Source organism: Mchenga conophoros, linkage group LG12, assembly GCF_057382185.1.
Source record: "Mchenga conophoros isolate Kocher_MC1m ecotype Shallow Benthic linkage group LG12, M_conophoros_male_GT1.1, whole genome shotgun sequence".
NCBI classification, from domain to species: Eukaryota; Metazoa; Chordata; class Actinopteri; order Cichliformes; family Cichlidae; genus Mchenga; species Mchenga conophoros.
In genome coordinates this window covers 5,105,446-5,132,549 of record NC_140537.1, presented here as the reverse complement: position 1 = coordinate 5,132,549, position 27,104 = coordinate 5,105,446, and the positions used below count along the sequence as shown (strand labels likewise).

The window sequence follows — 27,104 nt, the reverse complement described above, 5'->3', positions numbered from 1 at the left end:
CAAATCTAAATGCTAACAACTGTCACACGGCAAATTAAACAGAACCTTTGCTTAATTTTCAACTTGACAAGTTTCGACACGAGCGCTAAAGGAGTTCACATTTAATAGTTTATCTCAAAGCAGGTATACTTCTTATAAAATGAGCTCATAAACTGATTACGCAGATCAGGGAAAGCAACACCAAACCACTATCCTTCTGTTCTGCCCCCCCCCCCCGCCACGCTGTGATTTACTTTTGTTTGACAAACACAGCTCAGGTCAGACTGCAAGGCCTGTGTGCTAAACTAAAGCCTGCTAGAATAACAACATGAGATTACGTAGCTGCTCAGGTGCGGCGTATACCTTAAATTCAAGTCCACTGAAGCAAATCTCCTTTCAGATAGGTCAACACAATCACATAGCTGCATGGAGCAGTTAAAAGTCATCAGGAATTCCAGTCAGCTTAATAGAAATGGAAATAATGGTGGTTCAGCTTTGACATGATATATTTAAAAAAAATTTTTAAAAAGCACACTAAAATATAATGAGTGAAAATAAAGATTTTATTTTATTTTGGAGACCAATATACTTTCTTTGTATTTTCACATTGACCCCTTCCTCGCTATTCTCAGAGATAAATAAAAACATAATCAGTATATATACATCAGAACATACCAATACAACTTTGATAAGATGCTGCAGTTGGTCTAACTTGTAAAGACTGAACATGGAAATCAGTTGTGATCATGTATTCACCGGCATCTTCCGACCATGAAGACGATCCTTTATTTAATCTGTATCAAAAAGAATTGAAGTGCTTTAATTCTGCAGCTGTACGGCGCTAAGGAGTGAAACACGGACTCCTGAGTTTCACGTGGTTGTCAGTAGGTAGCTGTTCATAGCTCAACTGTAATGTCAGTACATGAGAAGCACAATCTATTTCCATATTGTATCAGCACACATGATTGTAATGTATGAATGTAGTATTGATCATAAATCTGTAAATCTTCTCAGAGCTCAGTGACTCAGCCTGTGTCCGTTCCCTCGTTGTAAACTGACCAGAGGCTGATTCGCTGGTCCTTTGATCCGGCAGCCAGGACTCTTTGTCTGGGGTCCCGGTGGTCAGAGAAAGCTACACTGAGCACCATGTCTGTGTGGTACTGTAGTACCGCCAGCGGCCGGAGCTTCTTCCAGCCAAATACTCTTATCCGGTGGTCCCAACCTGCTGAAGCCAGAAGTTTACGATCCATGCGGATACACAGCTGGGAAACCCCGGGGTTGACCAGCGTCACGCAGTCCTGCAGCTGTAAGAAAGAAAGAGGAAAAATATCTGAACAGGTGACTGTGTGCTACTAAAACACAACTACAAAGGCATTCTCGTATGTATTCCAAGCCTCGTGCTTGTTTAAGGATGGGATGTAGCATTTTTTCCTAACTGTAAATGTAACACCAAATAACCCATTTTTCATGCAAATAGAGGCAAGAAAAAAAACAGACATACTTAATAGATCAGTAAGTCAATTAATCACTACCGTCTGGGAAAATGTGGCCAAGGCAAACACCGACAATGAGGGGGCTATCAGCTGATCTGATGACTGAGGTCCAAGTGTGAGGCTGGAGGTCTGTTGAACCTGGCTGCATACTCCTGGGACTCAATCATCATCCATAAAACATTAGGGCACGAGGGCTGCGAGTAAATCTCTCGGCGACCCATTATTTGTTTTGGAGTTAGGGAGGCGTATTCTGTAAGCGTGTTACCTGTGTCGCCGTTTGGAAGAAAGCGAGAGACCATCTCGCTGAAATGCTTGTTTGCAGAGACCGTGTTGCTTTAAGCACCTCTGATGAATTACATTCACACTGAAAGGTCTGATCAGCGGAGAGAGACCTGATAAATACACTGCTGTAACATCTGCCTGCTAAAGATTAGCCACAGCCCCCTCTCCCTGTGATCAACAGCGTCCCACAGACTGTATCCATCTCTCTAAATGCGCAACATTCTGACAAATGAAAATGAATGGTGGCTAAGATGGTGCTCTGAAGGGCCCCGGTGTTGTGGGCATTCCTGGAGAAGCGAACGTGCTTTTCCTGAAGGGTAGAGATCTCCACCGGATCGCTATACGGGACCTAAACATCTGGCTGTGGGAGCTGAAATCAAACTGGACAGCGTAAAATTGACTTCATAAGTTGTGTCTAGGGAGACTAATGGTTTGGATGGGGAGGAGATGTTGGGAGAATTTATCCTGCTCCTGTTCTGGGCAGGAACCATCCGCAAGCTGCATGTGGAAGACATAAGCCAGGTACTCATAGCCCAAGTGGATAAAGTGGAATGCAAGGGAGAGAAGGAGCAGGGAGGAATGTCATTGATCATAACAGCAAGAAAAGCCAAGTTTAGAAGAGACAGTGATACCATTTCACTTTTTTTCTTTTGTTAGTCAAACCATCATCGCGAGGATGAAACCGTGTGCCCACTTCGCCCAACAGAGCCAAATCCACAAATACAAAGCAAACTAAGGGGTGAAAGATTGTTCTGAGCTTTGTTATTACCTCAGGTATTTGGTATGCCCCTACCTCTGTCCATCTGGTTTGCATTAGAGTCCTGATAATGATGGGTTTAAGTGTCTGTTTTTGTTTGTTTTGCTTCCCATAGTTTGTGTCAGGAAAAGGCATTTGTTTCATTAAGGGGTCAATTGCAGGCAGTAAATGGCTAATGAAGTAGTGATGGTCATTCAGCAAGGCTGCTTGGTTAATTGTTTTTACTTTCTGTCTGAGAAAGTGGAGAGGAAAAAGTAGTAAAAAGAAAAAAATGGCTGCCTTGTGCTATAATTTAGAATGAGTGATGCTCATGTGAAGCTCTGCCGGTTCCTGAGCTGCCGGCCATCAGTGTCGAGTCGCGAGGTGCTGGAGCTTGGACTGAAACAATCAGCTGACTGACTGAGAAGTAAAAGAGAAATAAAACTGTGAGATTCAATTAGCTGCCAATTTATCAATTCTAAACTTAAAGAAAAATCCAGGCCGGTTTTATTTTATTGCAATTAATTTTGTGCTGGCCTCACTTTGGGGTTAACTTTTAATTGCACTTTACCTGCTAATTTATCAGCAAATCACATCTTCCTGACAGGAAATGGGAGTTGCAGCCTAAAAGTCATATTAATTTTGATCATATAGATGATCTGCTTACACTTAGGACACTTTGGAGACCGTTGTTGTTGTTGTTTTCGATAATGATTGAAAAAACAACAGGATGATTAAAACATTTTGAGAAACATTTTGACTTCGGTATTTAGAACAAAGCCATGTACCCTGATTCCAGACTTTGATTCCAGACACTAAGCTAAGCAGCTGCTTTTTCGAAAAGACAACAATCTCCTAAATGTCAAAAAAAAAAAAAAGGATCAAAAATCCTGCTGCTCAAATGAGACTTTTTTAAACTGTCTTCTACAAACAGTTAATTGATTGGATTTGGCTTTTTAAAAATATGACCTATTTATTTGGTCCATAAAAGTGGGCCAAATAAATAAAGCTGTGCTTCAACTGGCTCTGAGGCTGCAGATTAATTTGAATTAAAAAAACCTAAAAAATAGTTGCAGCCCTTGAATATATTATTTCTAAATGTCAGAAAAACTCTTTGCTCTTGGAACATAAGACTATTGTCTTTTCTAACTCGATGTTCTCCGGCAGCAGCATTGTTGCTTTTGCTGTCAGGCCACACCACATCTAACTGAAAATGCAGCTGACTTCAAGTGCTGCCATTAACCAGTCCTCAGTCTCTAATGAAACCCATTAGCTCTAACCGGGGAGTCTTGGCTTGCATTATTTCCACCCCATTTTTCCTCAGATTGCTTCCTTGCTATCTCATCACAGACAGAATCCATCTTTGGTCTTCATCATTCTTTTTTCTTGTTTTTTTTTCTTCCCTTTTTGGAAACACTCCTTCCTGGGCTGTGTTACAGCATGCAGATAAACACACACAACGGGGTTTGCTGTCTAAACGCCAGATTTCTCAGCTGTCAGGAGGCTACCAGCTCTGCTCAGCAGCTGGGCCTATGACAGATCCAACACAAACTCACACTTCAGGATCCTCTTTCGTAGCATCTCACCAGAGCGAGCTGACGTTCAAAGGGAGTGTCCACTTGGCAGGTTTCACTCGTGCTTTGCTTCACTTTTTCCCCCTTCTTCTTCCCTCCTGTCTTTAACCTTGGTCTTGGCACCAATCTTGGTGTTCACACTGATCTACTGAAATGTCCCATCATCGCTCACTCACTCGAGTCTAGCGGCTGGAAGGGTTTTCACAGGTATATCTGACACACCCTGTCCCTGAATCACACTTGGCAGTGGGGAGATTACAGCCTTTTGTCACCTTGTCTGTTAGAGCTCGGCTCTGGCTGACAGGAGATGGATGTGTCAGGTGAGCAATCCCATTCAGAAAAGATAGGAGGAGGAGGAGGAAGGGTGATGCCCCATAAAAAGAGTGAAGATTTTTTATATTGCAGCACAGCTGAAGTTGGGCTTGATTTGATCGGATCCAAAAGCCAGGACTCGACACTAGCAGTTGCAGGAATTGTGGTTTCCCAAAGAAATCGTGCAGGTGACAACAGGGGATATTTTTATATTGCTGTGTATGTGAGGAGCAGGATGTCCACCTGTAGAGAACTGTCATCAGCTCCAGCAACAGCTCACTGTCAGACACGCTTGATTTACATTGCTAATCTTCCCCTGGCTATACCCCGTTTTCCCTTCTCCAGACTGCGACTGCTGTCTTTTTCCCTCTCCAGGAGAAACCCGTCACTGCACGTGCCAATGCAGGTGAGCATCCACCTAAATGAGCGTCCATCTGGTTTAACAGCTTGTAAGTCTCACGTCTTTATACAACATAGTCTCGACCCTGACAAATTCTCAAAAATGCACACTGCACCAGAGCAGAGGGGGAAAAATGCTATGAAATGATATCAGGCTTTCCAGGTCAAGCAGAAGATAAAGGCCTCTGGAAGCCATGTGAAATACATTAACCTCCATTCCTGAGGCTATCTGTCTTTATCTGGCCTTGATAAGCTCACTTCACAGCCTTTCAGCCTCGCTAAATCATAACTGCGCTGCATTGTGTCACATTCAGTTTCCCCACCGTTTCACCAAAAAAAAGGAGAAAAAAAAGCATCCAGCCAGCTCTGCTGCACTGGACTGTATCGCAGGGGTAATTTGTGGGAAGTGGGATGCTGTGGCACTTACAGCCTCCTCAGCCTTTATTGCAGCCTCCCACTGTGAACTACTGTTCCCTTTACTGCAGATGTGTTTTTTGTTTGGTTAAGGGGCCTCTCAGGTTTTGATATTTTTATTACCTCTCAAGGGTCATCAGTCAGGACCCCGGGCCAGGGTCCACCAACCGGCAGGTCCCCCCTGCCTGCCTGCTATGGCCACACAAAAATACTTTTGTGGGAAGAACTGAGGATAGCTGTCTGGACGTCACACTGAGCTGCACTTCAGAATAATTTAAAAGCCCCCGTTGGATCCTTTCCCTCTCCTTGTGCTTTCTGCCTGTCATACTCATCCTGGATTACACGCTGAATCAATATTTTGTTGCTCGAGCAAAATAAAGCAAATAAACCCCTCTCCTCCTCCTTTCGATTGAATCAAATCCTTCGCGGTGTTTTCCTAGACACATATTTAGGGGTGAAAAAAAATGGAGCTTCGCAAATATTTCTAATTCAAGCATTCATTTGTAAAAAGCCTCGGAAAGAATAATACCGCTTTCACTGTGCAGGAGTGTACTATATCAGCCTCAGGTTCCCCTTGGCTCGTATTCACGGGGGTTGGCTGAAAAATAGGAGCATTCCCTTTTGCTCATGAAATCAAGAGAAAATACAGCTTCAAATGAGGCGTTAAGTCTCGGAGGCGTTGGCTGTTATGTAAAATGAATTATGGTACAAGCTGATATGATCTCTTTTGGTGTTAGTGCAGATGCACTGGCATGGAATTTATTGTATAGACAGGACATATGTTTGAGAGTCTGTGTGTTTTAACAGAATTATGGTAAGAGGAATGTTGTATGCTAAATGAATTAAGTATGCCTTGATTTTCCTCTTTTTAAAACCAGAAAATGACACACATTTTTCCTCCCAGCTGTAATCAACGGTGACGTGAGCATATCGAGGTCTAGTATGCGATTGTGTATCAATGTTCATGTGGGTGGTAAGACTCTGGAGTGACAGCCCCAGCTTGGCCCTTGGCCCCCAGCTCTGCCAATGCTGTGTAACCAGCAGCTGATTTATGGCCCCTGGAGCCCTGCTGAGCCTCTTCCTCTTTGGCCCCTGATGTTTTCCAAGCAAGCCCAAAGAAAGGTAACACTCCTCTGCTGCTGCCAGTTCCTTTTTATACTATTTCTAGGGACTCTCTTGTTCAACAATTAGTTAGCAGGTCAGCTTATTTGGGGTCTTAGCTAGGGACGCTTCAGTAACCAATATGAATTAGCATGACTAGCTCAACCAAGGTAGTTGTATCCTTTGGAATACTTCTATTTATTATTAGTCCTTTATTTATCCAGGTAAAAAATCTCATTGAGATTAAAAATCTCAACTTCAAGAGACACCTGGCATCATGTCTAAAATACCTTCAGTACTTAACCCTAATTTGGCAGAATTGTTAGTATTATTTGATATAAAGAAAAGTACATAGTGACCCAACTGAAACATCCGAACAGAAAAAAACAGCTAAAATCAAGCACAAATCAATTTAAGTCACAAATACTTAATACAGCTAGCTAAAAGCAATGATTAAAGCTATGTTTTTCTAAGTTATCACTGCGGATTAGAGGTTACTGCAGGTGTATCACAACAAACAAATTCACATTTTCACAGTTTGAGAGTGACTGACCAGTCAGATCAAACGCTCTGTCCTCTACTGACCTGCAGGTTGCTCTGTCCATCCAGCCTCCAGGAGGAGAGCGTCTTCTCAGAGGAGCCCGATACGCCCCTCAGACTTGTGGTGTCAAAGGTCAGGCACATGACAGGCTCAGGGTGGGCTTTGACTTGGCTCAACTTGGACCTCTGGGTTACGTCCCACAGCAACAGAGAGCCATTCTCGTATCCAGCTAACAGGAGAGGCCCAGAGCCCGAGTCTGGCTGAAGAGAGGAAGGAGAAGGGACAGCAAGATGGAGAAGAGGGGACAGAAAGTGAAGCATGAGTTAAGATGTTAGATGAGAGCTGTGTCGTAAAAAAAAAAAAAAACACGGAAACCACTGCGCAATGCTGGAAACTGAGAGGAGCAGAGGTTATCATCCTGGAAGCTCCCGCTGACACTCAGAGAAACGCTCCATTCGTCAGCTTGCTGCTCTCTCTTTCCAGCACTCCATTACACCACTCCTCACTTTGCTCCTCATCTATATTACTAAGCCACAGACATCAAGCATGCACAGATAGAATACTACATAAGGTAGTGAAATAAAGCAAAACGCTGAAAAAATGCTGCTTTTCTCGACATGTAGCTGAGATTTTGTGTTCATGTCTTCCTGACTATCTCCTCATTATGCAATGTTCTGGTTTTTCTCCACTTTAATGTGTTCATGTTTTATTATTTTATTCTATTTTGATCATTTTTGCTACCAATATAACTCCTCTGCAAAAAATACTCTCAAACTGCATACTCGCGATCTAAAAAGAATAAATAAATCGAACTTTCGTACAAACCCGACACATATAATCTGGCTTCACATCCATTTCATTTCCGGACGTTCCAGATCCAGCTTGAATGTTTACAACTGGCGAATCCATCAGAGTAAATCTTTCAAATCACATGAAATGAAATGAAACCAAGTGTGCAAACAGGCATCAGACAAAATAAAAAAGAATCTTCTGTTAAATATATAGAGCAATCTATGGTGACCATAAAATAGAGTTGCATGCATATTAATGGAGCAAAGTCAGCAGTGTAACATTTGAAAAGAATAATAAAGCTGTGCCTTCCCACTGTTGTGAGTCCACAGATAACCTCTGAGTGCTCGCTTCCTCTACAGCAGTATAATCAAGCCGGCTCAGAGGCTGTGTGGAGGTGTAGCTGAGCTTGTAAATTATGTCTGTGGACAAGCACATAAAGGTGGGCTGGTGAAAAGTAGCTGCCTTATATAGGCACTGCTGGAGGCGAGATGTGAAGGACGAGGGAGGGACACCTGGTGAGATTTTCCCATCATCCCGCTTCCTGAAAATCAAATTTTTTCCATAAAAATACAAAACACTGTAGTCCGTTCTACCGTAAATACGTTCCTTAAAACGCCCTAATGTGGCCTGAAGAAACAGATATGTACGTATATCCTAACTCATGCCTTTACTTTAAAATACCGCCAGGCCTCCAGAAATAGCACAGTGCCATGCGGAAGGTAGGAGGGTAAGAAATTTTTTCCATATGTGCAAGGAGGCCGTGTCTGCCATTTTTTCCCTACTCATGTCCAAGTCCTCTTCTCACTTAACGCCCTATATTTCTCTTCTTGCAGCTTTAAACAAATTATAGACAGAGTCGTGTATTCCTTCCAAACACATCAGCGAGGACGAACACTAAGGGATTATGAAAACAAATAAAAACACGTGAAAATCAGTGGCCCCTGCTTGCCGGCAGGGACCGGGCTAAGCGTTCCAGGCTAGGGGCCCACCGTTTCACTTAAGTGTAGGACTTTGCTGATTGATGATGTCATGGGTCAGAGGTCGGGGAACCCTGGGTAGACATGTAATTCATTATATCCTCCACAGGCCTTTCTACAAGAGGGCTCTCTGCTGGAGTGGGGCTGGGGCTCAGGGAGAAGATTCATCACCAAAGAGCAGCTGGAAAGATGGATGGAAGCTGGCTGGAGATGCAGGACCAACGGAGGAGACTTCTCTGTGTCGTCTCCAGGATGGCAATGTCATGTGACTTTCAGCCATGTTTTCATAGCTGTATTTATGTAGCGTATTAGCACGTAATTAGAGACTGATTTATTTGATTTTTTTTCCGTTTGTTTTAGTGCACAGGACACTCACTGAGTAGAAAGAGCAAGTAGGAATGGGACACAGAAAATGATCTGGGCAGAATTAGACCATGGCCTCTGCACCCTTTCAGCATACAGATTACCTACTCTACCAGGTGAGCTATAGAGGTGCCCTATAGGCCGATTTTCATTCTTTTGGCAAATATGCCAAGACATCATTGTGCCATTTCTACTGTAAACATATCACAACCCCAATGCTGTGTAAAATGTAAATAAAGGAGAATGTCATGATTTGCAAATCTCATTGTCTCATATGTTATTCACAAAAGGACAGAGCAGAAATACCAAACGTTTAAACCAAGAAAAAATTCCATCTTAATAAAAATACTGACTCATTTGATGGCAGCAACACATCTTTAAAAAGCAGAAGCATAGACAGTTTAAGGTTGTCTTGCTCCTCCTTCAAGGCCCTCTTTGAAAAGGTCATCCATCTAGCTTTGATGGTGCCTTTCCAGATGCAGGCTTTTGAACTGAGCACTGATAACTAGTCAGATGGTCTCTCCTTTCCTTAGTCCAAAGGACACGGCCTCCATGTTTTCCAAAAGAGAATTTGCAAATTTTCATTCGGTTCCACTTTCCCTCAGTCCATTTTAAAAGGGCTTTGGACCAATTTCTGGATCATGTTCATGATGTGCATGATAGGGTGTTATCCTGCATGTGTAGACGGAACAGCAAACGGTGTTTATGAGCTCATGCAGTGACTCCTATGACAGAATGTGCCTGCTTGCAATGCAGCGCAGCCCAAGGACCCGCTGGAATCTAGTACATATTTTCATCTTGGTCCTTTGAATGATATTATGCACTGGTAAAGACTTTGCATTCAGGTATTCAAATTCTTTGATGAACATCGTTCCAAAATTGTTCCACAATTTGTTAATGCAGTTTTTTTACATATTGATTCTATTGTGAATAAAATATTGGTTTATGAGATTTGCAAAACCAGTTGCATCCCAACTGTTTTAGTCTTGGAGTTGTATTAAGACTTCTAGTGAGATATACATGCTGTAAGGTGGTGTAGCTGTGTCCTGTTTGACAATTAACATTCTGAGCGCTTTTGTACTGAATATATTAAGTATATTATATTTTATTAATATTCATTTATTCGTTTCCTTCCTTCTCTTGTCTGCTGAAACAGTGTTTAATGTTTAAAATCCACCTGCCGCTGAAGCATCAGAAACTACAAATATGACGTGCACAGGTACATGATATTGGTCAACATAATCAACATACATAATACTTATGTTATACATATAACATATTATGTAAGGCAATAAAAATATTTACACAGTTTTCTAAAACTCATCACCAAATTGCTTGCTTTAGGTAACCATCAATTTTGAAATGATTGTTTTTAAAGAAAGCTGCAAAACCTTAAATTTCACAATCAGACAGAATGTTTCCGCTTCTCAATTTTACCATGTCAAACAGAGTGAAAATTCTCCTATAACCCTCTTTTCCTCTTTTTAAGTTTTTTCTATTTTCCTCCAGAATACATATCCAGACATCTTTACAGAAAAGTTTAACGACTGTTATAGAGGTCATTACATTTTCTAACTAAGAGCTTTATTCACAAATGTGAGCAGATTAAATCACAGTTCTGAGAAAGTTCCTCTTTCTCAGGAAAAAAGTGCAGTTGCAGCCCTGAAGCACTTCAGTTCGATTTCTGGTCACAAATATTTTTTTTTTGATGATTTGCACATCATAAAATCAAAAAAAACATTTGTACTTATTATTTTTGTGCAATGCCTCAGTTTACACCAGGGATGTCAAACTACTTTTAGAAACATAAAGCATGTGCAGCTCACTTTGATGTGGGCGAGATGAGTGAAACTCACTTTCAGTGTAAAAACATTTAACTGCACATTTAATCCCTGATATATTTTAATATAAGATAAAGAAGTGCAACTTTATCAGGACATCTCAGGTCACTGCCCAGACTGTCTCATATTTATAAAACAAAGTTTTTGATGAAAAAAATTTTTTAAACAAAATTTCTATTGTACATGGTGAAAAACTGTCATTAAATTGTTTACCTAACTACTTTGTTGTAATATAAATGGCTGTGTGGGGAATCCTTATCAACAGGAATAGCTGTCAAATTTATGAATATACAGTAAAAAAGTTGAAACCTTTATGCCCTCCGTCGTATTTTCTAAACATCTCCAGTGGGCCGGGTTCGGGTCTTTGCTGGCCCGGTGCTAACCCCGGGCCTTAAATTTGATACAACTGGTTAAGACAAACAGAAGAATGCAACTTCCACTGTAACTGCCATTTAGCTTTTGTGTTCAATATTAAAATTAGTCATGTTCATTTTTTCAGAAAAGTTAAAGTAAATAGTGGTAATCTACAGGGGCAGATTGTCACAAAGCAGGGCCATAAACATCACAGACTTTACTGACAGCAACTAATATGTGCCATTTATTGGTGATGTTCTGTACTGTTTGTCCTTGTTTATTATAAGGTATGTAAATGGTCAGTGGTACTTGGATAGCACCTTTCAACTCTTACCGATCACTCAAAGTGCTATTTACACTACAGGCCACTTTCACCCATGTCTTAAACATTTTCTACCCACACACTCACCCACCAACGATGCATCACGAACAATTTGGGGTGCAGACTGGAGAATCCGCTATGATCCCAGGACCACAGCCATCATACATGAGAATTTTTATATTAACCTATATTATATAGTTTTATAGGCGTATAGGTTTTTCTGTATTTTTTGCCAAGGACAATGTAAAGGAGTCATTTACACTAACAATCTACTCTCTATTCAGCTGTGCACTGTTGCTTTCACAAAGTAAAAACATAACAAGATAACTGGAGAAAAATGGCATCATGAAGCTAATAAATTTTCGGTGTCGTTTCCTTGTGTTGTGATTCCGGCCTAAATCACGAACAACCCTCAGACCAGTTTGTTTGCTGATGTGGCCACCACAGGCCTCGGGCAGACACTGCTTCAACATAAGGAACCAATCGCCTCCTTCGCTTTTCGTCCCGGTCTCACCATGATGTCATGGCCACGAGGCTGCAAGGTGATGAGCTGAGAGTGATGGATATCTGTATAGGAACATTTCCTTTCCCCCCGCCAGCCTCTGTTCACATTAAAAGCCTTGCACATCATATATCACTACTGTCCCCCTGGCCAAGCCTGACATCGGCACACAAGTCAAACCCACATGTGGAGGCGCTTTCCTCCTCCTCCACTCGCCATCGTTCATGGCTTCCTAGCCGATCAGATGCAGAAAACCCTGATAATAAGCTCTGTCACCTTTATGTCATAGCCCACTAAGGGCTAGGTGGGATTTTAATGGAGTGAATTGTGGCTAAATTTGGAAGAAAGCGCTGCTTAAGACTTAATCGTTTCCATAAACTCCTGCAGAGAGGTCTTAAAGGCTGACAATAAATCTGTTGGTGAGTCTGCCTTAAAAATATAGGAGGATAATCGCTTCTCGTCTCAGCAGTGGGAAGAAAAGAGGGAGGGGTGGCGAGTGCGAAGACAGAGAGAAGAGATAATTGGCAGTGGCTTCTTCCTGGAGTGTGTGTGATAGGGAGAGGCAGGGTGGAGAGATGGGGATACAGTTGGGTCCATATATATTTGGACAGAGATGACTTTTTCTTTACTTGTTTGGTTCTGTATGTTACCACAATGAATATTAAATTAAACAACTCAAATGCAGTTAAAGTTCAGCTTTAATTCAGCGGGTTAAATATAAAGTTTGCATAAAAATGTGAGGAACTAACAGATTTTTTTTTTAAACACGAGCCCTTATTTTCAGAGGATCAGAAGTAATTGGACAAATTCAATAACTGACAATAAAAATCTTATTTCTAATACTTGGTTGAAAAAGCTTGGATGGCAATGACAGCCTGAAGTCTTGAACCCATCCACATCACCAGATGCTGGGTCTTCAACAAAACTAAAGAAAATTCAAGAATATTCCACTACTTTGCTTCAATAAACTCCTGGGTTGCTTTGGTTGTATGTTTTGGGTCATTTTCCATCTGTATTATGAAACACTGACAATCAATTTGACTGCATGTAGCTGGATCTGAGCAGACAGTATGTCTCTAAACGCCTCAGAATTCATTCGGCTGCTTCTGTCCTGTGTCACATCATCAACAAACATTAGTGTCCAAGCCATCACGCTGCCTCCGCCGTGTTTTACAGTTGATGTGGTACACTTTGGATCATGAGCTGTTCCACGCCTTCTCCATACTTTTGTCTTGCCATCACTCTGGTAGAGGATAATCTTGGTTTCATCTGTCCAGAGAAGATTTTTCCAGAACTCTGCTGGCTTTTTTGTTCCAATCTAGCCTTTCTACTCTTGAGGCTTATGAGTGACTTGCTTCCTGGGGAGTCTTGTTCACTTGTTTGGCTGTTGTGAAGGGATCTCTCATCACCATGGAATTTATTCTGCGATCATCCACCACGCATGTCTTCCATGGACGTCCAGGTCGTTTTGTGCTGCTGAGTTCACCAGTGCTTTCTTTCTTTCTGTACCAAATTGTAGATTTTCCCGCTCCTAATATTGTAGCAATTTCTCAGATGTTTTTTTTTCTGTTTTCGCACCTTAAGGTTGGCTTGTTTTATTTGCATAGAGAGCTCCTTTGACCGCATGTTGTCTGTTCACAGCAAAGTCTTCCAAATGCAAGCACCATACCTCAAATCAACTCCAGACCTTTTATCTGCTTAATTGATAATGATATAAGGAAGGAATTACCCACACCTGCCTGTGAAATAGCCTTTGAGACAATGTCTGTCCAATTACTTTTGGTCCCTTTAAAAGAAGATGGCAGATATTAAGGAGCTGAAACTCCTAAACCCTTCACCCAATTTGAACGTGGGTACCCTCAGTAAACAGGTAAAAAAAAAAAAAACTGTCAGCGTCCAAATATATAAGGACCTAACTGTAGCTGTTTCAGCCGTTGCTTCCTGCTGTGTCAGGTTAAGGAGGCAGTAGGCAGCATTTGAGCATTTAATGCGAAAGGCAAGATAACGTTTGTATTTTTTTCTTCTCGTGACTGAGGAAAGACCTGCTGTGTGTTTGATAGTGAGTGAAAGAAGGGGTTGTATGCATTCACAGATGCACACAGACAGGGCCGGGTTTTCAGTCTTTTCTTGCGCTCGGAAACTCTTGAGTCACTCAGTCAGTGTAACAGATGAACATGCTTTGAAAGGAATCGGCCTGAAATGATTTACAATCACCTGGGCCCTTCGGCTTTGAAGTCAGACAGCTGCCTGTGCTGTATTACAAAGATATTATATAATTTATAATGATATAATTGATCATTATGTTTTCTGGCACTCAACGCTCAGCCAGCTTTGGTTCATAAATCAGATGATGAAAGGTGGGTGCAACAGTGAAATCAAAGGCAAACAAGAAAAAACACAAACATGGTGTCAGCAGGCACCGAGACTCTTTTCTCTACAACATCACAAACAATGTCACTTTTATAGGCTTTGCTTTTGACTTATTAACTCTAATTAGTATTACAGGGATGCTGGGCTAAGTGTGCACAGGCCAGCAGCTTGCCTCACTCTGGGGTTCAAGATGATAAGCTGTGTTTTGATTTCTGTTGCCTGTAAACTGCACAGCTCATTAAATTTATGCAAACCATCCACAGCCTTGCATCAAAACCCCCCATTCAGTCCCTCCCTGCAGCCCCAAAACCCGGAGAGTTAATAATTAACCATAAAAATAATTACAGGGTTGCGTTAATGGCTGGAAAATAAAACTTTCAACGGCAATCACAAAACAGAAAGCTGTAACTTCTTTTGCCCAGATCAGATTGGATGTACAGCTGCAGGCTGATATATGTCTGTGAACCCCCGGCCTTTCCAAACACTCTAATTACAGTGTTGGGACTCGCTGCCAGCTGAGAAGAAACGCTTGGAAAAAATGATGCAGGACGAGTTGTCGAGCTGTAAATCACAAGCCGCATCTCACGTGTGTGTTTTTTGTTTACTTTAGCGACTTGTCGTGGGCCGCTGTCCAATCAGAATGAAGCAGGTATGTACGGATGTGTGAGCTTTTATTAACAGTTATGAAACAAAAGGTACATCGTTCTCTGGCTGTCAGTGTGATTTTCTTTTTTTGGATAGTGTGACTGATCATATTGTGAATTTCCTTATTTTCTGTTATGTTTCACTGGTGGCTCCTAATTAGACCTGTGCAAAATGTTCTAAAAGACATTTTAGACAGTTTTGTACTAGACGATATCTAAGAAACACATCTCTGCATGTGAGCACAGAAGCTCCACCATATTTTAGTTGAAATGTATATATTTATATGAGGGGCAACCAATCAGAAGAAAGTTGTCCTGAAGAGAGGAAATAGAAATAAAATAGCTCCAAAGATAAATCAGAATAATTTTGACCTATGACTCACACAAATGTCAAAAAAGATGGGGGGCTGTAAATGAGCGGCATAGGGCCCTTTCTGAGTGTATCTGTGCATTTCTCAGTGTGTGCTGGTAATGATGCAGAAAAATAGAGTAACAGACAATTAATTAAAACATTAATTAAAACAACTCAACAATATCTTTGAAGAAAACACTTTAAACTGATGCTTACCTGCCACAGTTGTAGACACATGACCATCCCCAGCTTTTCTTCTGGCACAAGGGTGCAGACTGCAGTCTTACTGGGCAGCTCGATAATCTTGATCTGTGGAGAACACGTGACAATTACAGGTTAAAACTGAAAGGGTACCATTACATTGCAAAGAAAAGGAAAATGTGGTGTCTCGCCATCTTGCAGCTATTGAGATATTTAAGGGGGTCAAGATAAAAAGGCCGGGGGTCACCAGAATCAGTAGCACACATCCCAAGAGAACAATGGATTTCTGTACAAAATTTCATGGCAATCTATCAGCGTAAAAATGCTTTCATCCCAATCAAGGTCGTGTTCCTGCCAAACAGGACTGCTATCTCTCACCCCAAAAGCGAAAAATGGCAGCGTATGTGTTTTCATTAATCTGTTTTCATTACTGGCACAAAATTATATATACACACAAGTTCTAATTGCCAAGTTGGAATTTGTCTGTCTTCTGCATTCAAGTAACAAACCTGCAACCCAAATCCATACTTGCTTTTTCAGGACCTCCACGGATCCAAGTCCCTCCAACCAGCAGTACAGTGTCATCCATCAGCGCAGAGCAGCCGCCTCACTGTCTATAATAAATCCTGCTAAAGGCTCACCCTGCGACCTGAGTGGTGTTTTCCTGCACACATTGGCACTGATTCTGATAAAAAATACACAGACTAATGATGATGTGTGTGCGTGCACGTGCGAGTGTGTGTACCCACACATCCTGACCAAAGCTCATTCCTTCGACTTTCTCCACGCGGATGATATACACTGCTCATATTCATTCTCATTAGGCCTCAGATTAAACAGCCCTTAAAGGAAGCGATCTGTATTTTAGCGCTAAGCCACATCTGTCCTGCATGTTTACCTCTGCGTGCCTGACAAAGAGGGCCTTTAAGGACTTCTCTGTGCCTCAGGTGATCACTGTTCTTGTGTGGCATCACACTGCCCATAAATAAAACACCCACGCTATTAATTAATGTTTCTCCCGTGGCAGCAAAGCTGCTGGCAGGAATCTCACTGTGAGCAGTAAACAATAAAACCACGTGAAATAGCTTCAGATGGAAACTGCTGCCTGTCTCGGTTACATATCTAAATATCGCCCCGTATTTTGCCCGAGGCGCTGAATCATGCCACTGTGAATGCTCTGTGGCAAGTGCCTCAGTATTGTTCCTTAAGGTAATTCATTAATGGGCGTGTTTTTACTTGCAGATGCATGATAGGGATCTGACTTGGTCAGTTATGTCTGTGGAATGGGGTGGAGAGCCCAAAATGGAGTGTGGCCTGTTTTGGTCTGCCGTTTATGGGTCTGTAGGTGTGTCTCTGTCTGTGTCTGTTGGGACAATGGCATTATTGAGGTGCTGGGAGTCACAGGCGCCCTGATGCCTGGCCCACTGGACCGAGGTTAGCAGAGGCACGTTTGACTGGATCAGGTGACCGCTCCTTCCCTTTCAAGTGTAGCTCTGCCACAGAAGAGCACGTAACATGAATCTGGAGGCAATAAAAGATGGCTGAATAGCTGGCTGCCCCATCCTGCCTCACCACTCAGACACTGGCTCCACACAAAACCAAACAGGCGTGTGGGTGTAGAAAATTAACCTCAAGACAGACAAAACTGTGATTTCATTCCACCATCAGGACTGGGCTGGGATTCTTTTCTCTTTAAGCCACCATTCAAAGACAAAAATGTAAACAGCTACTTTGACTTTTAAGCAGGAACATGCTCATTACTTACTGTAAAGCACAGTTAAAACTGCGCTTTGCTTTCTTAGGAATTCTCAAAGCCATGTGTTTTAGACAAAAGCATTCAGGTAAAAGAATGTTACTAACCACAACCACAATTAACCAACATTTAGCTGGTGGTCAGTACTAAGATCCTGACCTTCAAAAGTGCACACTGATGCATAAAATCAAGGTTTGCTAATGATGCCATTCAGATCACAGTTTGACAGTTTCTGGCTGCAGAGGGCATGCTCATGTGTCATGTTGACACTACCTGAATGGATTCAATACGCTTATGGATCACATCAAATGCAAAACATCGGTGGAAAGATGACAGAACTTGCAACAAAAACAACTTTGAGGAACACAATTTTCAGAGAGCACACTTACGGTATCAAAACCTACAAATATGTGTGAATTCCATTGAGTTAAACAGCAACAGCAAGTCTGGTCAGGTTTATACAGGATGTGTTTTTACACTCAACTCAGACGGTTTAAACCTATTAAGCTGCTCACCCAAAAAGCCGAGCTATTTATATGCTAACGAAATCCTTCCATGTCAGTTGAAAATGAAACGGAGCATCAAGTTACTCATCAAATGGGAATTTAATTGAATGCGGACGGATGCAGTCGAATCTGCAGTGTCAGAAGTAACACTTTGCATTTTTCAGTAAGCATTAAACAACTGACTTCAGTAATTACATTACAGATACAATTATGTTGTTATTTTCATTGCAATCGGTCTTCAGTTCTATGTAACAACCAAACATGCTTCTTTCTTCCTGAGCACTTGTGCCACAATCAGCTGACTTGTGTTTGTCTGCAAATTGAGTCAAAGGCAGAAAGAGCCACAAATTAAAGCTGAGCATTTGCTGACCCCAGCCTGGCAGCCAGAGCCTGAACTTCAGCAGGTGATCTACCTGTTCATGTTTCTGAAGTAGAATCACTGTTGTGATCGCTTTGAGGTCTCTTTGGGCTGGCTTTCATCTTTGCTTTGTGTTCATACATAAAAACTAAAAGAAAGACTGAATGTGTTTCCTTGTTAGGACAGGGAGTTGTGTTATTGTGTGGGACTGGCCATTATGTGATGGTGCACTTCAGGTCATTTTACGGAGTAACAAGAAAATAATGCAACGAATAATTTAATGCATTACTTTCTCTGGCAAGTAATTAATCAACATACTCCATTACTTTTAAGAAAAGTAACAAGTAATAGTTAGTATAATACTTATATAACACTCAATGTAATGTAATCAGACTTGCATTCCTATGAAAATGTGTGGCAAACATTTCTAGATATTATAATAAAAAGTTGTCACACTCACTAATAGAAACTCCTCTACCTCAAGAAAAAGATTCCATTTTTAACTTAATTACATTATATCTATAATAGGAACCTTTAAGCTTTCCCTTGTTTTCCCTCATGTCTATACAGTTACAATAGCAGATGCTCATATTAAACATAGCTGAAGTTTCAAATAATGAGTTCAGCATAAGTACAGCTAATCCCTGTGAGCCAACAGCTCAGGCTTCAGACAGTTTTGTCTACTCTTGGTTCTGTATCATATTATATGGTAAGACATCAGTGAAAGCGGATGTTCTTAATATAGTTCTCTCAAGTTCACACCTGTTGTTCAAACTTTTTATTCACAAGGCTCGGACAGTAAGAAGTAAAAAGAAGCAAAGGAGCTAAAATGTCTCATTTTAGACTAAGAATGGACTGAAGGAATTCCAAGGCTTAGTATAGGACAAGTATCATCTGGATCTATGGATCATGAAAAGTAACTCTTGTGGAGACCAGGAATAAAAATATTGAACTGGAAACAGATTCCCTTTAGGTTCAGAGATTTAGCATATGCCAGCATGTGCTGATAAAGAGGCGGGGGATGAACATGGATTGTAAAGACAATTGAATGTTGACACTGCTGATGTCTAACCTCCTCCGTCTGCTCCCCAGCGTAGGCCAGAAGGTAATTTGCAGGGCTCATCTCTACAAGGGAGCACTGACAGTATCCAACACTGCCAGTCCGCACAGACTCCACCAGCTCACTGCGACCTTCACTCACGTCCCACCAGCAGACCTGCATGTCCCGGCCCTGACTGCGCCACCAACAGGAAGAGCGAAACCAGAGCTGAAAATCTGCAGTTATTCACTATTATATACTTTTTAAAATCAAACAGTTTGCATAGAATTAAACCACAACTGACATACTAACAACATTTCTTATTCACAAATCCTTGCTAAGAAAATAAAGGTAAGAACCAGACAGCTGAGAGAGGTTTACCTGATGAGTGCATCTGCTGACTGCAGTGTGCTGACCCAGATGACAGAGTTACCAGAGTGAGCTTCTATGATCTTCTCTGCCCTCCTGCTGTTCAGGTTCCAGATATGTATGGCACCCTTTCCTGACCTGCAAAAACAAGGATGCTGCTTTGTAAAGGATCTTTAATGATCATCACGTACATAGAACCTTACACTAAACTGGTTCTGCTTTACAGTAGCTACAAAAATGGTAAGATTTACTCTTGTTCAAAGAAACTAACATTCAAAAATATGAAGGAGCAAATCGTGGCTCACCCAGAGAACAGGAGGGGAGTGCCCTCTCCTTGGCAGCTAAAGTGAAGTGTGTTAAGGGGTCCGCCCGCCCCCCTCAGGGTGTAAATGGGGGATGGAGAAGGACGAGACATCCTTTGGTCAAGCAATCAAAACGTGGCAGAAAGAAGGCTGCAAACTAGCGCCGCTGCGGTCACTGTAAAAGAAAAACATGAACATGAAATCTGAATGTAACACGTGACAGTAGTGTATTCTGAGGCTGATGGCAATAAAATGCTTACAGTCCACACTGGATTGCTCCACAAATACCTCTCAGAGACTGCACAACGTCTGATAAACGTATTTTATGCAAAACAGGATAATTGGACACATTTTAGATGAACAAAATAGAAATGAAGTGCACACCTAATATGTCAAATAAGCAAAAACCTTTTATGCACAAACACTGAGCACGGGCCTCCTTGAGGTGCTTCACCCTTTCTCTTCCACACAGCAGACAGATGTTTTATACACTGTCTGTATTTTCTCCATTGTTAGTAGCTACAGACCCTGTGGCTCTCTTTCGGTCTTCCTCCTTCTAGTCTGCGTGAAAACACCTCTCTTACTCAATATGTCATATATCACCACTTCTGACAGCTGAATTACTGTAAACACAGAGAGCTGAGCTTCTCATTCCTCTTGATCTACAGCCGTTGTCCCAGAGGCAGAGGTAACAGCTCGGGCTTTTAAGTTGTTTGTAGGCTGGGTAGCTGAGGAAACCAACCTGACCACAGGCATGCTGCAAGGAAATGATGCTTCAACACTGAACAATCACATGTGAATGGCTGATATCACAGCTAATAAAATGCTATCTATGTTTAAAATCATGGTGTCAAACTACATGAAAAGACACTTGCCAACACAAAACTTAAGGATGCGCCAAATGGGCTATTATTAGTATTTATGTTTTGCACAGGCATGTGGCCCACGTATATGTAAATGGTAATTGGTAGTTCTTATAAAAGTGCTTTTTCTACCCATTCACACACATTCATATAAGCGCTTTTTTCTATGCTTTTTCTACCTAAGTGCTTTCTATCTCCAATGGATGCATCGGAGAGCAATCAGCACTACAGCCACCCCTGTAAGCTTACAGGCATTCCCATCCAAGTACTAACCAGGCCCAAACTTGCTTAGCTATTCCCACATTTCTCTGCCTTAATTTATTCAGTATTTGTTGTGATTCGTTCCTCCATTTTTTAAGTAAAACAAAAAGATCATCATTAACAAATTAACTGCTTTTCATCATCACCTTTGAACTGGGTTCAGAGAAGTGTATCTTTCCCCTTGGCAAATCTGAGATGATCAAATGAGAAGCTTTGGATGAGGTGACACAGAATTACCTTTTTCAGCCAGTGTAAAAGCGATATGACATAACAGGTAAAAATCAGCCACTGACATTATCTATCCACCTATCAGCTGATATGTCCCACTTGTGTCCAGTATATTGATAGCCGTTAGTATAGGGAAGAACACAATGTTCTGCAAGAACACATTTACTCCAAATATGAACCAAGATATATAATAGTAAGAGTCACAGGCCCTGACAGAGCCCTGATTTCAGTTTCATAGAGTAAATCTGAGGATACACAATGAAAGAATGGAGTCTACCAAAATCTACAAAAAAGTAACATAAGTTCTCTATAATGCTTGGCTGCTACACCAACTGATTAATGGCATTGTTTTCCAAAGCATCCCCACAGGTACCTAAAACTGGAAGCCTTATTCTCCTGCCCCGACTCACTCCCCTCCCCTACTTTTACTTATCATAACCCTTGCTCTCTGCAATCAGCAGACACTGAAACTGGAGCCCGAGGCATTCAGGAGCAGCTCATTTCAGGAGGTTAGTGGTTAAATTGTCCATGTGAATCTGTGAAGCGGAGCGACAGAGACCCCCGATCAACCTCCCTAATTAAGCACATAACAGTGTAGTCCCATGTTCTAACAATGACGGTTATTTCACCAGCTGTACTATTGATTAATATATAAAGCAGAAATTGAAAAAAAAAAAAAAAGCATCAGCTTTTTTTACCCTGTAATTAAGTTGGTCTAATAAATTAATACATTTCAGAAAAAGTAGGAAATTTTCATTCATTAAAAAGAACTTTATGTGAATTAAGTGCTCAAAACTTTCTGAGCATAATTCCTGCAGGTGTCCTAACTTTTCACAATAACTTGCAAACCCTCTGTGTGTCTGACAGCAGTGTGGAACAAATGTTACTGATGCATTATTATGACAAAACTCAACTGCCTGAAAGGTACCTAACAAAGGCCGACAGACTGCTTGGTCATGCTACAACATCACACAAAGGCCTTGAGAAAAGAACAGGAGAGGTCTCAAAGCCTGGCGGACTGGCACAGTATCCAGACTGAAACTCAGCTGGATCTGGAGCTGTACAGAACTGAAAGCACAGCAACCAATAAGTGCAAGACATTTGTGGAATCTCCAACGACAAGATTGAGACTGAAATTTGGAAATGTTTAAGATACTGACCATTAATGTCACACTTTTCTCGGAACTGAACCAACAGAAACGCCTTAAAGCAACAACTGTACAAACTTGTTTTGTATGGTATGAAGAAGATGGCAGCAGTATTTTTATGGGTCTATCAGTGAAGCTGCTCCTCCTGTGAATGGGTGGGTAAGACTACATTCCTTAGTCCTGGGCCTGTGTGAGTGTGTGACAGGGGGGGGGGCTAACCCTGGTAACAGGTGGGTTATGCCTCCCTTATTGTCCTCTTCCAGTGTTGAGCTGCGAGTCACACTGAGACCTGAAACTGGCTGTTTTCATTGGCTTGCTGTTTCGACTCGCAGAACTTTCCACTGGCAGCTGCAGCTCGCCGTCACCTAAAAGACAACAGCCGGAGTCAGCGGCGGACACGCGCTTTGCAGGGGCTCGAGAACTGCAAAAATAAACGCACATCCAAAGGATGAGTATAATGGCCATTTTCCCCCAGCCACTACTTCCTCAGTGAGGTTTTCCAGGCGTCAGCATTTCCAGTCGCTGAACTGGCCCAACAATGGGCCTGCTGTTGCGGCTGCAAGCGAGTCAGCTACAAACCCAAACACAAACATGCAGGCAGCTCAGGAAGGGAGAGAAAGACACTGTAAACAAACAACATGGTGACTCGAAGTCACCAAAATGTATTTTCAAGAAGGAAGCAAAGCAAAGGGGGGGATCTGCCCTGGCATTTTTCAAGCCAGTAACTTTCACTTGTGAATGCACATCCGCTGTAGTGGTCGAGCTGCAGTAAAGCTGGCAGCAGGATCAGGTCAAAGAAATGCAGACGCAGGTCAAAGAACTCAAAATTTACTGGGTTGCTTTTTTTAATAAACATAAGAAACCTTCATAAGGTGAACTATAAAAGACAGGAAGACTCTCTGTGTGGCCATTGTTTTATTAAGCATGTTCACAATGAAAAAAAGAATAGCTACACCTAATTAAACCTGTGTATCGTGCACAAGAATACTAAATCAGGGAGACTGATTAATACGCCTGAGCTGGTTTTAGGAGCCAGCGGGAAGAGGCAAGAGAGGACTGAGGCTCCTGCTGGCCCTGTAACAGATAAGACAGCTCTGGGTAATCTGACTCAAAGTCCACGGATAAAGGCAGTTTGTCTCTTCTTGGGCCGTCTGTCCACACCTACAGGGTAATTAGGCCTAATTATGAGAGAAAGGTCCGCTTCCCCTTCATGTTATTAAATGAGAGCCAGCCTCGTCCGCCAAGAATCTCTCAACACCAGCAAGGGGCTGGCGACCTTCAGATCAAACACAGCGACTATCTGTGCCCCCCTTTGACTGCGCCACCGCCCGTTACCCTCCTCAGCATCACTGCACATACGAAGAGGGAGGGGACACACAGGACAGTCGTTATGATATGGGGCATCAAAGTTTTTCTATTTTTTGTTTTTCCAGCAGAGTTGGAGGGGAGAGTCCTGCACATTCCTCGCTTGGTGCTGTATCACGTGATCGGACGCTACCCTCCCGAGCTCCTGAACTTATGGGATTGTGCCATTCATAAATATAAAGAGCAGGCAGGGAAGGATATACTGATCACAGGGGTTGATGATGGGACCTTTTATAATGCCCCAGCTTCACAAGAGCCATTATGGAGCCATGGAATCCCAAGATCCCGTTCTGTGATATGAGCCTCATCAAATATGAGATCTGAGCTGCATGATGAAAACCCAAAGCAGATTACACATAGCTCAAAAGCTCCAGTCTAGATGTGCCCTCAATGAAAAACCTACTTTATGACCTATCAAACCAGTAATATTCCTTTTCTTAGCCAACAAAGGTCAAGAAAAAGCTTCCAGATTCTTCTAAGGCCACTACATCATACCTCAGCTATTAGTCATACTTCACTATTAGCTGTTTATCAAAGGCAATGCTCTTATCTGCTGCTTCCCTGCTTTTTCTGGTCATGATGGCATTTCCACCTCGCTTGTTGATCAGTGGGTGGTGAGCTGATTCTACAACCATTAGTCAGCCCTTCTTGCCTCAGCCCTCCCCCTTTCCAACTAATACAGGTCCTCCTGAGGAGGAAACCAATGTGCCAAATAGAGAGCGAGCTCCATTATAAACATGCAGCTAGAAAAACAGAATGGGAAGTGGCAAGGAAGACACACACCCTTTATTGTGTCTTGGTGGGGGTAATCTGGACTGGATAAACAGCCCAGCGTCAGATAGTGGCTGAAGTCAGACACAAGTGCACCAACACCCACTGTCAGTCACAGATCCAATGAGCGGGAAGAGGCAGCATTGTTCGCGTGAATGGCGTGAATGCTAAGCAGGGGCCACTGCAGATAAGGGCTCAATGCCTTGTGGGAGTCACTGATGCAGGCACTGATGGAGCACCATGTCAGAGGGTCCTGATTTAGGAGGTTCTGACTGTGGTCAACAGGTACCAAGAGCCTTATCTGTTTGCATTATCACCCATTTCCTCCATCAGGTCATTTGCCTGGGCACTAGAGGAAAAAGGCACACAAGAGGGTCGACAGCTCGAGGGTCATCATACATCAACGCACATTTTGAGTGTGATCACCTTCGGATATATGGGGATTATGCTGTCAACGCAGCAAATATAGGAAAACAAGTGCATTCTTATTGTGCTCTAATTCAAAAAAGACATCATGCATTGAGGGTTGGGGAACACAGGAAACAGCAAGTTGTTACACTTTGTCAGACTGCACATCCCCCACTCCTTCAGCTGTCAGTCAACTTCAGGGGCAGCGATGAGTGACTGAATGCACAAATCAATGGTGAAAAGTTTGACAACGGGATAACTAGTTGTAGGTGGTGAACGCCTCCTGGAGTTCAACCAGAACGGACTCTTAAATGTGACCGAGTAACAAAACACCATTTACAACACCTGTCCAGCACCTGTGCATTCCTCAAAGGCTGTATAGGCTCCATATTCATTGCTTTTCTAATACAATAACTAACTTTATAACCTGTAAATACCAAAAAAGAATTTCATAGATGATATGTAATAGACACATATGCTCATTAAAAAGAATTGATTTTAAAAATGTAATTTCTCCTTGACTTATTTCTCACACTCCATTCTTCAATAAATAAAAAAATGTATAAATATTTATATAAACCTCCCTCACAACTAATTCCAACACATGTCACGAGGAACATAAGCTGTAGCTATCACTACAAACTTCGCTCAAAAAAATAGTACTTTTAAGTACCCTTCTGACCTACAGGAATGGTACACCGTGTATTTTATCCACAAGAGTGGATCCACAACAGAAATATAGCTCTCATGTTAATACAGCTCAGAGGGCAGATAAGAAGCTGCCCTCCACGCAGATGCTGGACTTCACATCCGGGATTTCCGTTATTCGTTATCTACTGAAGGAGATATGTTACACAAGCCTTTGTTAAAATCTAAAATACTGACTTTAAAAAAATGTTTGGAGGTGCTTTGGTTTCTCTCGCGCGATATTAGTAAGAAACAGGCTAACGTTAGCAACGTGGCTCGAAAATAGCCCTAATAAACATTTTTAGATGTCAGGAGTTATTGCTGGGTATAGTGAGTACACAGTTTATGAAAAGAAGTAGACGCTTTAATGAATATTGTTAAAATACCATTTGAGCGAGACACCGGTGTTTTCACTGCAGCTGTGGGAGAGGCGATACAAAGCATGCGCCGCATCTGAAGGACCTCTATTTACAGAATATGAGCTGTCCGTGAAAGTGCCTGAACAGAACAGTCATTCATATTTTCGCTCTCTCGCTTCCACTTTGCTTTTGAAAATTAAATCAGAAGAGTGCTTATTAATGTGGCACCCTGTACCTATGTACGACCCTTAATAGGTCTATTTCATACTGAACATGCCGTTCTCAACAAATCTCTGTACATTAAGACGTTAATGTTTCTTTATGTAAAAAGATTACTTAGTTTTTTAGAGCCACTAAACATTCCCTATCTAAAAAAGCGAAATATGGAACTTTTACAGCCTTGCAATACTACATGAACAAGGGAGTCTTTATATTTTTTTTTTCACCCTTTTTCAGTCTAATTGAGAAAGAGAGACAGAAAACACAGGGCCCTAATCCACAGAGCACACAGAGCCCTTTCATGGGAGTGCTGGGAGAGACCTTTATTTGTCCATTCCTATCACGGAGAAAGCGGGGTTTCAAGGTTGGCTAGGTCTAAGCTGGAAGATTAGATGAAACAGGAGTGTTTTAAACCTCTTCTGTGGCCATGGATTAGGGACAGTCAATCCCCCTACACTCCAAAAATGAAACAATACAGAGTACAGGTGGCTCAGTGGAAGAGAGTGCATAGTCTAAGAAAGAGAAGAGAGAGAACAACATTCATTTAACTTGAAAACCGGAGGGAAAGGGGGAGAAAATATCTCTATACACTAGAATTTATTTGCAGACAGACTAGTGTTTGATCGAGTAAAAACGTGTAACATCGTTATAATTACTTAGGAGTGCCAGTGCACCTAATTAACTAATGCAAAGGGTCATTTACACAGGCACTTCATGGCATACATGAAGAGAGTGTATGTCAGTTGTGAAGCAGTGAATGTTTGCACCAATTAGTGCAAATGGAGGTGGCAGTAACCCCTCAGCAGGAGGTGGGAGCAAGAGGTGTCCCCTGCCCTGCCTGGACAGATATCATGGCCCACATTATCATCAATTATTCCTGGCATCTCATCTTACCCATGAGCCGGGTGGGTGCAGGGGG

General features: G+C 42.0%; 1 protein-coding gene across 4 annotated transcripts; it reads right to left on the bottom strand.

The window, feature by feature from the left end:
- Nucleotides 1–528: 528 nt before the first annotated feature.
- Nucleotides 529–27,104, bottom strand: gnb1l (guanine nucleotide binding protein (G protein), beta polypeptide 1-like). 4 transcript variants are annotated; one of them, XM_085293438.1, is made up of 7 exons: nt 27,080–27,104; nt 19,880–20,051; nt 19,587–19,712; nt 19,239–19,401; nt 15,565–15,657; nt 6,876–7,091; nt 529–1,283 (listed from the first exon to the last, which is right to left on the bottom strand). In XM_085293438.1, exons 2-7 carry the CDS (start codon nt 19,987–19,989, stop codon nt 1,005–1,007), a joined length of 987 nt encoding a protein of 328 aa, XP_085149564.1. In that variant the 5' UTR covers nt 19,990–20,051; nt 27,080–27,104; the 3' UTR covers nt 529–1,004. The 4 variants fall into 4 exon arrangements, with proteins under 4 accessions (XP_085149564.1, XP_085149561.1, XP_085149562.1 ...); XM_085293435.1 differs by lacking the exon at nt 27,080–27,104 and adding an exon at nt 25,994–26,073; XM_085293436.1 differs by lacking the exon at nt 27,080–27,104 and adding an exon at nt 22,596–22,712.

Bases quoted from the DNA above. Each gene is read 5' to 3' on its own strand.
- gnb1l (XM_085293438.1), bottom strand. From the start codon at position 19,989: ATGTCTCGTCCTTCTCCATCCCCCATTTACACCCTGAGGGGGGCGGGC. The intron at 15,658-19,238 runs GTTAGACATCAG...TGTTCTCCACAG, and splicing joins CTGGGGAGCAGACGGAGGAG to ATCAAGATTATCGAGCTGCC. The intron at 7,092-15,564 runs GTAAGCATCAGT...TCCTCTCTTCAG, and splicing joins TGTGTCTACAACTGTGGCAG to CCAGACTCGGGCTCTGGGCC.